Source organism: Ovis canadensis, chromosome 25 (assembly GCF_042477335.2).
Source record: "Ovis canadensis isolate MfBH-ARS-UI-01 breed Bighorn chromosome 25, ARS-UI_OviCan_v2, whole genome shotgun sequence".
NCBI classification, from domain to species: Eukaryota; Metazoa; Chordata; class Mammalia; order Artiodactyla; family Bovidae; genus Ovis; species Ovis canadensis.
This window is the reverse complement of record NC_091269.1, coordinates 36,958,332-36,974,263: the sequence shown is the minus strand read 5'-3', so window position 1 is coordinate 36,974,263 and position 15,932 is coordinate 36,958,332. Positions and strand designations below refer to the sequence as shown.

The 15,932-nt window shown below is 37.6% G+C and overlaps 1 protein-coding gene across 32 annotated transcripts in view; it reads left to right on the top strand.

The window, feature by feature from the left end:
* The window catches only part of JMJD1C (jumonji domain containing 1C), a 321,872-nt gene that overhangs the window by 265,091 nt on the left and 40,849 nt on the right, over positions 1-15,932 (top strand). For 5 of the 32 annotated variants that reach the window (XM_069571765.1, XM_069571768.1, XM_069571762.1 and 2 more), the window contains 7 exons: positions 4,372-4,477; positions 6,736-6,860; positions 8,161-8,304; positions 8,398-8,584; positions 8,695-10,376; positions 13,114-13,286; positions 13,544-15,741. In XM_069571765.1, coding sequence (XP_069427866.1) covers positions 4,471-4,477; positions 6,736-6,860; positions 8,161-8,304; positions 8,398-8,584; positions 8,695-10,376; positions 13,114-13,286; positions 13,544-15,741 — 4,516 coding nt within the window. In that variant the 5' untranslated portion in view covers positions 4,372-4,470. Of the gene's footprint in view, positions 1-4,371; positions 4,478-6,735; positions 6,861-8,160; positions 8,309-8,397; positions 8,585-8,694; positions 10,377-13,113; positions 13,287-13,543; positions 15,742-15,932 lie in introns of all 32 variants that reach the window. The other 27 variants (XM_069571777.1, XM_069571783.1, XM_069571782.1 and 24 more) reach the window with 9 other exon arrangements.

Below are 15,932 nucleotides of genomic sequence, written 5' to 3'. Positions count from 1 at the left end.
GAAGAAGATTCACAGAGAGTGCTATTCCTTCACTATCTGGGGAGAGGAGATTAATGAATGCATGTTATTTTAGTTATATAATATGAAATTGTTGGGGGGGTAATTGCAGTTAATGAAAAGCTCAAGGCACAGCTGAATTTGTTAGTTGCATTCTGTCAAAGATGGTGAATATTAGTAATCTATGATTGTGATGCCCTTCTCTCTGAGTCTGCATTATAGCCTTGTATCTCATTTTTTCTTTTTATACTCTCGCAACATTAGGTCAATAAATGGGGGGAGAAACTTCATTTGGCAACCTGCTAAAACGCTTACAAGATTTGATCTTTTATTCTTTTGTGAGCCTCTGGTAATGATGACTACAGTTCTACAGAAATGCCTCTTCTTGGGGTGGGGGAAGATTTCAGTTTCTCACTCTTAGCATTAAGACTGACTGCCTCCCATTGTCATTATTTAGTGAGCATTTACAGTGTACTAAGCACAGTAGACAGCAGAGAGAAAACACTGTCCCTGCTCTGAAGGAACTTACATTCAGTTCAATTCAGTCACTCAGTCGTGTCCAAGTCTTTGCCCCGTCGACTGCAGCACGCCAGGCTTCCCTGTCCATCACCAACTCCTGGAGCTTGCTCAGACTCCTATAGAGTCGGTGATGCCATCCAACCATCTCATCCTCTGTCTCTGTTGTCCCCTTCTCCTGCCTTCAGTCTTTCCCAGCGCATGGTGTTTTCCAGTGAGTCAGTTCTTCACATCAGGTGGCGAGCTTTGGGTATAATTTAGCCCCATCATTATTTAAAGAGAGGAAAGGAAAGGATTTTAAAGGCAAAGACAATGACATACCATTCAGGATAGGTAGGGTCCATAGGGAGCTAAACATAATCTCATCAGCTCCAGAGCTGCTGCAGGGAATAGGAGAAGGGAAATTGTCTGTGGGATGCAAGTGAAGGAAGCAGGGTGTCCTTAGGCATTGAATGGAGTCAGAAAGATCATGTGGCCTTTTCCCCAGATACATTCCCATCAAATGGGAATGGTTGGTGACAAGACAGAAGGTGAAAAAAAAGTTAATCATGTGCATCTGAGGATCAAAACTGAAACCAGGCTATAAGAATTTTAAGAACAATGAAAATGCCTCTAACTTAAAAAGCACTATATGTAGAGAAAGATTCCAGCAACAATATGACTGTCATAGTCAGGCGTTGTATTGGGATAATTTTCTTGGGTTTTAATTAATTTCATGATTAACTCATAAATATGTAAATGGCATGTCAGTACCATGGTTAAGTTAGAATTGAACGAGTTAAGACTAGTTTCTGAAAATTTTTAAAATTATAAAAACTAACTCATTAATATGAAAAGAGGTATTTAGTAACCCTGCTTTAAACGGTGAGGAAATTGATACATAGAAATTTGAACTTATATAAGGTTATTTGAGTACGTAGACTGATACTGATACTGCTGCTGCTGCTGCTGCTAAGTCGCTTCAGTCGTGTCCGACCCTGCGTGACCCCATAGACGGCAGCCCACCAGGCTCCCCCGTCCCTGGGATTCTCCAGGCAAGAGTACTGGAATGGGTTGCCATTGCCTTCTCCAGACTGATACTATCAACTTTTAATAGTATACTTTTTTCCCCTAGAATTGAATGGGTTATTGAGATGATAACTGCTGTCTAATGATTTTGGAAACGTAGCTTGTTTTTTCAGTCTGTTGAATTAAAAAAGGTTTAGTCACTGAGTTGTGACCGACATTTTTGCAACCCCATGGACTGTAGCCCACCAGGCTCTTCTGTCCAAGGGATTTTCCAGGCAAGAATACTGCAGTGAGTTGCCATTTCCTTCTCCAGGGCATCCAGCCTGAGTCCTCTTCATTGTCAGATGGATTCTTTACAGCTGAGCCACTAGGGAAGCCTAACCTGTTGAATAAATAAAACATAAATATTGAGCAAAACTTACATGTCAATAGTTTCAATTATAAAAATTTCTGTATAGGAAACTGACTTTATAAATCCTACCTATACTTGTCTACAAAGTATTGGCAGTGCTGCTTTAATAGCAGTTTATACTATTACCCTCCCCAAAATATAAAGGCTTGGCAGCAGTACCCTAAAAGTAAATTTCATGTAAGTCAGCTGTGATACCCTTGTAATTGTGTGAATTTTCTATGTACTCATCGTCTTCATGCCAGTTAAATGTCTAGAATAGGAGTAAGAAGAACGATTATGATAAAGATAGGCGTTGAAACTAGAGAAGACTCAAGCTGTGGAAACAAAACTGTAACTCAAACGTTTGAAGGATCATCATGTAGGAAAATGATTAGGCTTGTGTTTGACTCCAGGGAGTTAAGTTTGGATCTGTGTATGGAAGATAAAGTGAGAAATAACCTGGTATCTATTGGAACTGTCTGGAAGTGGTAATTGTTTTTCTTGGGAAACAGAAAGTTTCCTGTGTTTTGTCTGTCATGGACTTCACTGTCACCTCCTGTCCATTAAGATGGTTAGAGTCTAAACTCCCCATGATAGTTTCTGCTACTCAAGTAATGAGATTCACTCAATGTGCAGTGTATTATTAAAGTGGAATGGAGAAAAGGGAGTGTGTTAGGAAGTTTCTTTACAAAAAGGAAGACAGGTCATGGGCTGGGTTTCCCCCATCGCCCCCGTGACAGATTTTACCTACTTTTTTGTGTAACATCTTTCTACTCCAGTATTTGCGTCTGCTGTGAAGCAGCACTTTCGTATATTTTCCCAGGAGAGCAGAGGTGATAAGTGTAAAAGTCTTATAGTTTTGTTTGTTGGTGTTCACTTGCTGCTAAGTCGCTTCAGTCGTGTCCGACTCTGTGCGACCCCAGAGATGGCAGCCCACCAGGCTCCTCCATCCCTGGGATTCTCCAGGCAAGAACACTGGAGTGGGTTGCCATTGCCTTCTACAATTCGTGAAAGTGAAAAGTGAAAGTGAAGTCGCTCAGTCGTGTCTGACTCTTTGCGACCCCACGGACTGCAGCCTACCAGGCTCCTCCACCCATGGGATTTTCTAGGCAAGAGTACTGGAGTGGGGTGCCATTGGTGTTCACTAGGTATAAACAAAATATCAGTCTTTACCACAATATTATTCGAGAAATGCAGAGTGGTCCCTTAAAGCAGTGATAAGTGAGAAGAAAAGTGCTTTACTTGGATAAACTTTAAAGCATGAAGTATGACCTGCATGATTAGGGATTCTTTGTACTTTTCAGCCCTTTTTGGCTTTTCCAAATTGCCAGATTATTTTTATTCACCAGGTAGAATTTTCTTCTTGAAGCACCTCTCTGGTCACTGGTCTCCGCGATCTGCTGGTCCACCTTGGAAAGGGCCGCTCTGGTTTCCGCAATCTGCTGGCCCACCTTGGAAAGGGCCGCTCTGCAGCTGGTCTCCGCGATCTGCTGGTCCACCTTGGAAAGGGCCGCCAGAGTGACAGTGCTGCTCTGCTGTTCTTCCCAGCTCTCCTCTAGGGCCCCTGCTGCTGACCTCACATGCAGGAGCAGCAGAGGTGCTTTGAGAGAGAACAGGATGTCAGAGTCCATCGGGGGACCAGCAGATTGTGGGAAACCATGTGACTGTGTGATTCGCATTTCCAAGGAGAGAGCTGGTCGTTTCTGGGTCTAGATACACCCTGTTTTGAGGATAATATCATCAGTAACGTAATTTAAATGGCCTGGATGCTTTGACACTGGCTTGAAAAAATAAAACTTTTATCAGTGCAGTTACTGGTCAGATGAGTTTGAGTAGATCTAGATTTGATGGTGTTTAAATCAAGAGGGTGACTTGTCTTGTCAAATAATGACTTGTTTAAAACTAATGTTTTAGGCTTGAAAAAATAAAACTTTTATCAGTGAAGTTACTGGTCAGATGAGTTTGAGTAGAACTGAATTTGATGGTGTTTAAATCAAGACAGTGGCTTGTCAAATAATGACTTGTTTAAAACTAATGTTTTAGGTATAGTGGGGAGAGGACAACTCATCTATGTTTGTATGTATTGCTTCCCAAAATATTCAACTTGATTTGTTTGCTACCAACCTTAGATGACTGGAAGCTATTTGGTTTGTATATTGCTTCTAACAGTGAAACCCTTAAAAAGGTGATTTATATAAGGCTGACAGTAGAGAACACATTAGTAAATTTCAAATTTTGCCTTAAGACATTCTTGTCAAAGATCAAATCTTACCATGGATTTATGTATTAGGCTCTGTTGTTATGTTATTGCTAATGAACTATAACTTACGAATTTTCATTTTTGCATACATTTAGATAAAGGAATTTTCTTCAGCCCTTAGAACACATAGGAGGGAAGGTTGGTAACATTAATGTTAGGACAGCGTAACATGGACCTTTCTCTTAATCTATAATTCTAGGACGACATAGACAGCCTAAACCCAGTTCTCAGGGACAACCCGCAACTTCAGGAAGAAGTGAAAGTCTGGGTAAAGGAACAAAAGGTTCAGGAGATTTTTATGCAAGGTAACTGTTTTGAGTTATGCATTAATTTTTTTGTTTTTTGAACTGGGCAATTTCTCATTTGCTTTTGGTTGTTTAGTTATATGCAATATAAATAGAAGACCCAGTCTAATATTTTCAATTATATACAGGCCACAGAAAATAATAGCAAAATCAGAGTAATTTCAGTAGGAAGTTGATAACTTCGCTAGTTTACAATTTGAGCTAAATGCCTGGAATAAAATTATGACCACACAGGTGTTTTGTTGATATGAAAATTTCCATATTACAGAACACTCTAGGTGTGTCCTTCCTGGAGAAGGAAGCATTGTTTTCTGTGGAGGATTGCCCAGAGCCACAGTTAATTTCCTTTGAAGAATGCTGTTGGTATCTGATAAAAATGGCTTATTTCAGTTTGCCTTCCTCAGCAAAGACCACAATACTAGTCTTAGTTTTGTTTCCTTTTTTTTAGTAAGATATAAGCTTGTCTTCAGTTGAGATTTTATGATTCTCAATGATTTCTTTTCCTGTCAGTGAAACCATGTATTGAAAACATAAGCTTTTGTGAAATTGAACTGAAACTGGAAAAATATGACATGCAGTATCAATATTTGGTTGATTGCTTTTAAAAGGTAATCTTGTTAAATTCCCATGTTTATCTCAGCCTCAGCTTCCATGCCATTTAATTTAAGCATTAACAGAGATAATGTCAGAGTTGTGGCTTCCTTTCGTTGAATGTATTTTTTGAATAGCAAATCATCTACATATACATTCTTCTTAGGCTAAATATTTTTTAAACTTTTAATATGGAGAATTTGAAACATATACAGAAATAGGCACTTAAAAGTTCACTGAAATATTCTCTCTCAGCCCCAATGACTATAAAATGAAATCTTGATAGATTCTGCCCCATCTATACTGTTATTTGTTTCCATCAATTTTAAGACATTGCTGTGTTCTATTTTTAAACAGACACCATACTATTATTGTGCTGAAAATTAATAGTTCCTCAAATAATGATTACTCAGGTTCAAGTTTCCATTTGTCTCATAAATGTCTTCATTGATTTTTCACAGACTTGATTTTTATTTTATTTATTTTTAATCCGGGACCCAAAAAATGTCCACAAATTGACTGGTTGATATGACCTGTCTCTCTTTTTTTTCTTCCTTTCTTTCTTTGCACTTTATTGAAGACACCAGGTTACTATTTTTTTAAATAACCCTTTTTCCTTGTCATATTCTTAGAGATGAAATGATTAAGGCAATAGTCCATTCCATTCTAAGCAGAATTATTTGAGGCTGACTCCAGATTGTGTTTGGTGGTAGAACAAGACCCTTAAGGTAGTGTCCTGATGGGAGTTGAAAATTGGTGTATTTGGAGTTTTCTGTAAGCTTTTTCAATATTCCATTCAGAAAAACTAATTTGGAGTCTATTTTTTCCATAGTTAGACATTTTAAGGCTATAGTTTGTATAACTGATTATAGGTATGAATATGTTTAATTTACAAGTAATATGGAATACTTTCTACAGATCTGTTAATTTGATATATTTAGACTGTTGCTGGCATAGTTTTTTAAAAACTGGCAAACATTAAACCATTCATTGATGTGCTGAATGTCTTAACTCTAAGAGAAAAGGCATCAACCTAGGAATCAGAAAAATAAATTCAGTCCTAGCTCTTTCACTTAAAAATTTATTTAACTTATCAACCTCACTTTCTTAATGTTTATAAACAGGAAAATACCTCAGAGTTGGAGAAGATTAAATAAGCATTTGTAAATTGTGAAAGCATTTTGCAAATTGTTAATGTATAATACTATCATTAATAAAGTGTACCAGTTTCCCTCCCTTACAATTTTTTTTAAACTTTCAAATATCTGATATCATTTTAGTACCTGTGAATTAAAGACATTTTTATCTCCATTGTGTTGACATATTTAAATATATACAGATATGCATATATCTTTTATTATTTAATCATTGCCTATTTTCTGAAAGATACCTATATATATATACATGTAGATATTGTTGTCTTACAATGTGAATTTAATCCAAAAGTACACCAGGATGGCATTTTACTGTCATACTTATAAATTCAGTGAAGAGTTTCTGCATGTTTTAAGACTTTGGCAGCTTTTCCAAACTGTTGCAGGAATCAAAATTTGTAATTGCTTATGGTAAAAGTTTTAGCAGCTAAAAGGCTCATACATCAAGTTCCACATTACCTTTTCATTTCATCCATGAAGTCGTGTATGATGTGTGGTTTTGTATTTTTTAAGGTCCTTACTCCTTGAATGGATACAGAGTGAGAGTATATAGACAAGACTCTGCCACCCAGTGGTTCACTGGCATAATTACTCATCATGATCTCTTCACTCGCACCATGATCGTTATGAATGATCAGGTAAATAATCCAGATTTGGAAAAGAAACTGTTTACAATTCACATACTCCATTCCCCCCCACCCCCAGTGGATCAACAGATTGATACTATTTTCCATCCCTAGGTTTTTTGCATTCCTATAATCCTAGAAAGTTCTCATCTATATGATGTTACATAGAGTTCACTTGAAGTTACAGCAAGATAGTGACGCCAAATTTATCTCAGCACCGAGAAAATCAGTCCCTAAAATGGAGGCATCAGAGTCTTAATTGTTTAATGTTTTTTTTTTTGTTCATCCTTAAGTCAGGTAAAACTTTCTTAAAGTCTTAGCTTTTCTGTCTCTCCAGTAATAAAAGGTACTTCCCAAATGGTTTCTTTTCACAAATGAAAACTTAAATGTACTCTAAAGTTCTTTTTACATTCACTTTCAGAGTAGTTTTACTCCTTTAATTTTTATAGTGAATATGGAGAATGTTAAGGATATGAATTTCATAGGGAGTTTTAAGCAACAGTCTGAAATTAAATTCTTAATTTCAGATCTTTTAAAGCTGTACTGTATTTACCCCCCAGAAAATAGGTATTTGCATCTTCCTGACTGAATGGATTGTGGAGGGTATCTGACTAAATAAGAACTCCCTCTATAAACAATGCAGATGCTTTGGTTAAAATTTTCATCAAAATGCTAAATGTATAATTTATTTCCTTAAAAGCTAACAAACGTTGACCTCACTGAAGCACAAAATTGCCTTTAGTTTTTAAAATAGTTCTTTCTTTAACCTCAAGATTACTATTCATTTATACATTTTTTGTCCTTTTCTGCTTCCCATGCTCTATTTTCTCTTTTGGCCACGCTGCACAGCTTGCAGGATCTAGTTCTCTGACCAGGGATTGAACCCAGGCTGGCAGTAGAAGCATGGAGTCCTATCCATTGGCATGTCAGGGAATTCCCATTATGCTTTACCTTCCTGTTATATTTGACAGCTGTTTTCTGAAAATTATTTTTTATTTTTGAAATATATATTATGACTTGGCAGTATATTCTTGAATACCTCTAATCCTTGTTTTTCAAGGTATACCTGCAGTAGATGTGTTTGCTTTTTAAGTTTTGGTTAGAACATGAAACAGTTACCTTCATAACATTTGGGAGATAATTTTATCTTTAATGATTATAAAGATGATTTATTGTAGTCTGACAGTGTCTTACAAATTAGGTATCTCAAACTGATTTCTAAACATCTTTACTCAGTAAAGAAATTGTACCTATCATTATATTGGCTAGCTGATTGGATTTAATTTTGTTCTTGTTTTGTGTCATGGATTAGGTACTAGAACCACAGAATGTCGATCCTTCTATGGTTCAAATGACCTTTCTAGATGATGTTGTTCACTCTTTGTTAAAAGGTGAAAATATTGGCATTACATCACGGCGAAGGTCTCGTGCCAGTCAAAATAGCAACACTGTTCACGTATGTATGTTGTTAGTGATGGATTATGGTAAAATATTTTCCCTTAAATTACTTAGGATCAGGTAGTAAATAGTCATTATCAATTATTTTTAGGGTCATTATACACGTGCCCAAGCAAATAGTCCCAGACCAGCAATGAACTCCCAAACTGCTGTACCAAAACAGAATTCACACCAGCAACAAAGAAATATTCGTCCAAATAAGAGGAAGGGCTCAGATAGCAGTATACCAGATGAAGAGAAGATGAAGGAGGAAAAGTATGATTATATAGCACGAGGAGGTAGGACCCACCAACTTTTAAAGGCATGGGAACAAATAAAAATTCATTTAAAAATATGCTTTATTTAATATTGATATGAAAGGTAAAACTGTTTTTTTTTAATCTTCTAGAAAATCCTAAAGGTAAAAAACAGGTGATGAACAAAAGAAGGAAAGCTGAGGAGGATGAAAAGAAACTAAATATGAAAAGACTGCGAACCGACAATGTTTCAGACTTTTCTGAGAGTAGTGACTCAGAAAATTCAAATAAGAGAATAATAAATAATTCCTCAGAGCAGAAGCCAGAGAATGAGTTGAAAAATAAAAACACTTCAAAGATAAACGGAGAAGAAGGAAAATCTCAGAATAATGAGAAGGCAGGAGAAGAGACACTAATAGATAGCCAGCATCCCTGGGATCAAATACAGGAAGATAAAAAACATGAAGAAACAGAGAAACAGAAGTCTGTTGACTTTCAGCGTCAAGAAAAAATGATTATCCATTCATCAGAACAGGCCACACTTTCTGATCATAATTCTAGTGATTTACTTCTTCAGGAACGTAATACAGAGAAGACACACACAATGGAATTATTACCAAAGGAGAAGTTTGTATCCAGACCGCCCACTCCAAAATGTGTTATTGATATTACAAATGACACTAACACAGAAAAGGTGGCTCAGGAAACCTCAAGTAGTACCTTTGGCCTTCAAACACTTCAGAAAATGGATCCTAATGTTAGTGATTCAAAACATTCAATTGCAAATGCAAAATACTTGGAAACAGGAAACCAAGATTCTGACCAGAACTGGGTCAGTGATGTAGTTAAAGTAGATTTAACCCAATCAAATGTAAGGAATGCTCCTTCAGGAAATGAAAACTTGAGTGTGGAAAAGGAGAAAAATCAGTATGTCTCTTACTTATCTTCTCTAAGTGCTGTTTCTGTCACAGAAGATAAGCTGCATAAGCGAAGCCCACCCCCAGAAACCATAAAATCTAAACTTAATACTTCAGTAGATGCTCACAAGACAAAATCCAACCCCTCACCTGAAGTTGTTAAGCCTAAAGTCAACCATTCCCCTGATTCTGTGAAGTCTAAAGCCACTTACGCAAACAGCCAAGGTGCTGGTGAAAGAAGACCAGCAAATAAGATAGAGCATGAGTTGTCAAGATGCAGTTTCCACCCGGTTCCTACTAGAGGCAGTACATTAGAAACTACAAAAAGCCCTCTAATCATTGATAAAAATGAACATTTTACAGTTTACAGAGATCCTGCACTTATTGGGTCAGATACAGGAGCTAATCACATTTCACCTTTTTTAAGCCAGCATCCTTTTCCTCTTCATTCTTCATCCCATAGAACATGTTTAAATCCAGGTACCCATCATCCTGCCTTAACTCCTGCACCTCACTTACTGGCTGGATCATCCAGTCAAACTCCATTACCTACCATCAACACTCATCCTCTGACTAGTGGTCCACACCATTCTGTTCATCACCCTCATTTACTTCCTGCTGTGTTACCCGGAGTGCCTACTGCCTCCTTACTTGGTGGCCACCCACGACTAGAGACTGCTCATGCCAGCAGCTTGAGCCACTTAGCGTTAGCACACCAGCAACAGCAGCAGTTGTTACAGCACCAGTCACCTCATCTTCTTGGACAAGCCCATCCATCTGCTTCATATAATCAGCTTGGACTTTATCCAATTATTTGGCAATATCCAAATGGAACACATGCATACTCAGGACTTGGTCTGCCTTCTAAGTGGGTTCACCCAGAAAATGCGGTTAATGCTGAACCTTCGTTAAGGAGGGTAAGTTAAGCTGTGGTTTACCATATGTCTCATATTTATTAATCAGCATATACACAGGTGCTTTTTTCAGTATCCCGTTAATTTTTTTTCAGATTTCTTACTACAAAAATGTGCTAGAATTTTATATATATATAATTTTACTCATTTATGGCTGTACTGGGTCTTCGTTGCTGCATGGACTTTTGTGGAGAGCAGGGGCTACTTTGTAGTTGCGGTGTGCGGGCTCCTCATTCCAGTGGCTTCTCTTGTTGTGAAGCACAGGCTCTAAGGGTGCTCAGGCTTCAGTAGTTGTGGCTCCCAGACTCTACAGCACAGGCTCAATAGCTGTGGTGAAAATCAAAGTCACTCAGTCGTGTCCAACTCTCTGCGACCGCATGGACTATACAGTCCATGGAATTCTCCAGGTCAGAATACTGGAGTGGGTAGCCTTTGCTTTCTCCAGAGGATCTTCCCAACCTGGAGATTGAAACCAGGTCTCCCGCATTGCAGGCTGATTCTTTACCAGCTGAGCCACCAGGGAAGCCCAGCAGTTGTGGTGCACGGGCTTAATTGCTCCTTAGCATGTGGGATCTTCCTGGACCAGGGATCAAACCCCTGTCTCCTGCGTTGGCAGGTGAATTCTTTACCACTGAGTCATCAGAGAAACCCATGCTAAAATTTTTTAAACAGTTATTTTTCTAATGATTATGGAAGTTTTGATGCTTAGTAACTTTGGAGCTGAAATCTCAGAAAATCCTGTTTATTTTTTTTTAAGCCAATTGAAAGAGGTAAACTTAAGTTGTTTCTAAAATTCCTATAATGAAAAATGAGTGTTTTCACAACTAATTGTGGTATATACCCGTAGTTGTTTTGCTCAGGTAAATTCCTAGAAGTGAAACTTCTGGATTTAAAATTTATATAAAATTATAAGGCTTTTGGTATGTATAACCAAGTAATTCTTAAGAGAAAAATATTTCCCAGCTGATATGTCGCTGATGTATACTACAAGCTATGCCTGTCTAAGCCCCTTGTTCTCTTAAGGCTGCTAACGTTGGAGTTTCCTGATATTTGGGTGTGAAGATGGGGCTGATATTCTCTCTATCTGACAGTATTTCTGAAGATGGTGGTGCCGGGCTCTTATTCCTTCATGGGCTGTGTGGTTTTTGTAACCAAATTAATTTTCATGCTAAGAAATGGTTGTTGAGGGCATTACCAACCCCACTTTAAAAAATGGGAGATTGGGGATCACTGCTAAACTCCAAGAGACAACTTAATCCTTTGTGTGGACCAGGATGCACTTTAAGTATCCTCTAGAATCTTGTAAAACACATTTTAAAAATTTACTTTTATTGTGATAAAAGCCACACATTAAATTTATTTAACCATTTTAAAGTGTGCGGTTTAGTAGTGTTAAGTATATTCCCATTGCTATTCAGCAGATCTCTGGAACTATTTCCTCTTGCAAAACTGAAACTCTGCCCGTGAAACATTAATTCCCTTTCCCCCTAGTTCTTAACACCCACCTTTACTTTCTATTTCTATGATTGTCTGTTTTATATACTTCATATAAAGTGAACTCATACAGTATTTCATGTAGCATAATGTTGTCAAAGTTCATCCTTGTTATAGCATGTAATAAGATTTCCTTTTTAAGCTGTGCAGTATTCTTTTTTATGTATATTTAGGTATATACCAATAACTCTTGTTATCTGTATAACTTCTGATTTCTGGATCTTGTAGAATTGAAACCTTTTATACATATATTTGAATGATCATGTGTGTGTATATACTTTTTTTTTCTTACATGAGGTTTATGGTGTATATTTTTAGTCTTAGAAATTTTATAGCAGCGTATCTTTGGTGTGATATATTGTTTTCACATTCTCATTTTGAGATGTCAAATTTATTCACTTTGTTAAAACCAAAGGATTATATTTTCCCAATATCAGACTCAATACAGTATAACTCAACAAAGCATGTTCTGGAAGAGTTTCAGTGAGTCATAGTATAGAAACAGTCTTGAAGCATGTAATTAGATAGTTGTAAGTCTCAACATAGACATCAGTGTCACCAGATACTCACTACGAGAAAGGCTGCGTGTTAATATTAAAAATGAGTTTTGTTGTACCTCCACACTTCCAAGTTTAATGGCTACAGTGAAATGGAGTATAAATGGGCCTTCCAAATATAATTTTTGTGCCCAGTCTAAATGAATTATGACATTGGAAAAACTACTTTTGACAACAAAAATTGGCAAATAAACCAGGTGAAATCTGGTGAAATGTATTTTAGCAACATGTTTTCTTTTTCTACTAGTAGCAACATGGTCTTTTGGTGTTACAACGTTAGGAAATCGTAAAAGCTAGGTTCTCTGTACGTCATTTGTAAGGTAAAGGCACTGGCTTCAAGATCTGTAGTCTGTAAATAACAACACATTTCTGGAAATAATTTTTTTTGCCGGCACCTCCTGGCATGTGAGACATTAGTTTCCCAACCAAGGGTCAAACCCATCCCCCCTGCAGTGGAAGCACAGATAACCATTGGACCACCAGGGAATCCCCTGGACAAAACTGTTTTAATGCTGATTAGCTTTCTTCATCATATGAAAAAATCCATATAACTATGGTAGTTGTCTCAATACTTCTCATAAAATATATTTACTGAAAGTCACATACTTCATAAATACACTGTAAAGTCCTACTGTGGTACTGTATTTAGCTTTTTCTAGTAACTGAAGGATTTTTTTTTTTTTTAATAGAATTCTCCCAGTCCTTGGTTACATCAACCTACCCCTGTGACCTCAGCAGATGGTATTGGATTACTTAGTCACATTCCTGTCAGACCTTCCAGTGCAGAACCTCATCGGCCTCTTAAAATCACAGCACATTCCAGTCCACCATTGACAAAATGTTTAGTAGATCACCATAAAGAGTAAGTTCACCAATGCTTAAAACATATCTTTTATAGTTTTTCTTAATTGTTTATAAACAGGTATTTTTAACAAATGTCTTAAAACTAGGCTTAATAATTATCATTATTCTGGTTTTATATCCCTTCTAATTTTCTTAATATTATAGCACTTGCAAAGTCATGTTTCACTCTTATTATACAATAGTATTGCATAGAAGCTATACTTGCATCATACAAGAAAAAGTGTTTACAGAAACCTTCGTGTATTTTCTTTACAGAGAATTGGAGAGGAAAGCTTTCATTGAACCATTGCGTTCTGTTGCATCCACATCAGCCAAAACTGACCTGGATCTAAATAGGTCACAGACTGGAAAAGATGGTCACTTGCATAGGCATTTTGTGGATCCTGTATTGAATCAATTACAGAGACCACCCCAGGAAACTGGAGAGAGATTAAACAAATATAAGGAGGAGCACCGTCGAATTCTTCAAGAAAGTATTGATGTTGCTCCCTTTACGACTAAAATCAAGGGTCTTGAGTGTGATAGAGATAACTATTCCAGGGTAGCATCGTCATCTTCTAGCCCTAAGAGCCATCTCATCAAACAAGACAAGGATATAGAATCAGATCTTTATAAAATGAAGCACTCAGTGCCTCACAGTTTGCCTCAAAGTAACTATTTCACTACATTGTCTAATAGTGTAGTCAATGAGCCACCAAGGTCATACCCATCCAAAGAGATTTCAAATATTTACACTGAAAAACAGAGTAATACGCTTGCAACAGCAGCTAATCCTCAAACTCTGACTTCGTTTATATCATCTCTTTCAAAGCCTCCACCTTTGATAAAACATCAGCCAGAAAGTGAAGGTTTAGTAGGCAAGGTACCAGAACATCTTTCCCATCAAATTGCTTCTCACTCAGTAACAACTTTCAGAAATGACTGTAGGAGTCCTACTCATTTGACAGTTTCTTCTACAAATACACTCCGGAGTATGCCTGCTTTACATAGAGCACCAGTATTTCACCCGCCAATCCATCATAGCCTGGAAAGAAAGGAAAGCAGCTACAGTAGCCTTTCCCCTCCAACGTTAACTCCAGTGATGCCTGTAAATGCTGGTGGAAAAGTTCAAGAATCACAAAAGCCTCCAACACTGATTCCTGAGCCAAAAGATACTCAGGCAAGTTTTAAGAGTTCTTCTGAACAGAGTTTGACAGAAATGTGGAAATCTAATAATAACCTCAGCAAAGAGAAAGCTGAATGGCATGTAGAGAAAAGCAGCGGAAAGGCACAGGCTGCCACGGCATCTGTCATCGTGCGTCCACCTTCTAGTACGAAGCTTGACAGTGTGCCAGCAGTACAGTTAGCTCCCAGAGATCGAGCTAGTGAGAGATCTTCACTTGGGGCAAATCAAACAGATTGCCTCAAACCAGCAGAAGCTGGAGAGAGTGGAAGAATCATTCTGCCAAGTGTGAATTCAGACAGTGCTCACATAAAATCCGAAAAAAACTCTCAGGCTGTCTCACAGGGCAGTGTTCCCAGTTCAGTCATGTCTGCTGTAAATACAGTGTGTAATACCAAAACGGATACATTCACATCTGCTGCCGCTACCCCCAGTGTTTCCAGCTGGGGTGGTTCAGAAATAATTTACTCATTATCAAATACCATTTTGGCCTCTAAATCCTTAGAATGTACCTCTTCAAAAAACGTCAGTCATTCAGTGGCTCAAACACAAGAATGCACGGTCAGCATCACAGCTCCAGTTACACCAGCCAGTAGTAAGACAGGAAGTGCTGTTCAGCCCAACTCTGGGTTTTCAGGCACAACTGATTTTATTCATTTAAAGAAGCACAAGGCAGCATTGGCTGCAGCTCAATATAAAAGTAGTAATGTCAGTGAGACTGAGCCTAATGCTGCGAAAAATCAGACGTCTTCAGCCTCCCATCTCTTAGATAGCACTGTAGTCTGTAGTACAATAAACAAAGCAGACTCTGTAGGAAATGGGCAAGCGTCCCAGACAAGTCAACCAAACTACCATACTAAACTGAAAAAAGCCTGGCTTACGAGACATTCAGAAGAAGACAGAAATACCAATAAGATGGAAAATTCAGGGAGTTCTGTATCAGAAATTATTAAGCCATGTTCTGTCAATTTAATAGCCTCTACATCTAATGATCTACAAAATAGTGTAGATAGTAAGATCATAGTTGATAAGTATGTAAAAGATGATAAAGTAAATAGAAGAAAAGCCAAACGAACTTATGAATCTGGCTCCGAAAGTGGAGATTCAGACGAAAGTGAAAGCAAATCAGAGCAAAGGACTAAAAGGCAACCTAAGCCAACTTACAAAAAGAAGCAAAATGATCTTCAAAAGAGAAAAGGTGAAATGGAAGAAGATTTAAAACCCAATGGGATTCTCAGCAGGAGTGCCAAAGAGAAGAGTAAATTGAAGTTGCAGAGCAACAATAATAGTGGTAAGTAAATTAATTATTTTTTATCTCAAGTAAAATGGGCTATATGTTCTTGCAATGTTCTCTAAGAATTAGAGAGCTTAAAGGCATCTTCGATTTCATTCATTTGCCCCAGTGTAATGTGCTCACTGACTTCATTTCTACACTTCACAGGTACCCTGTAAGAGGAAATGAGAGAAGGTCTGTTTCTTTTT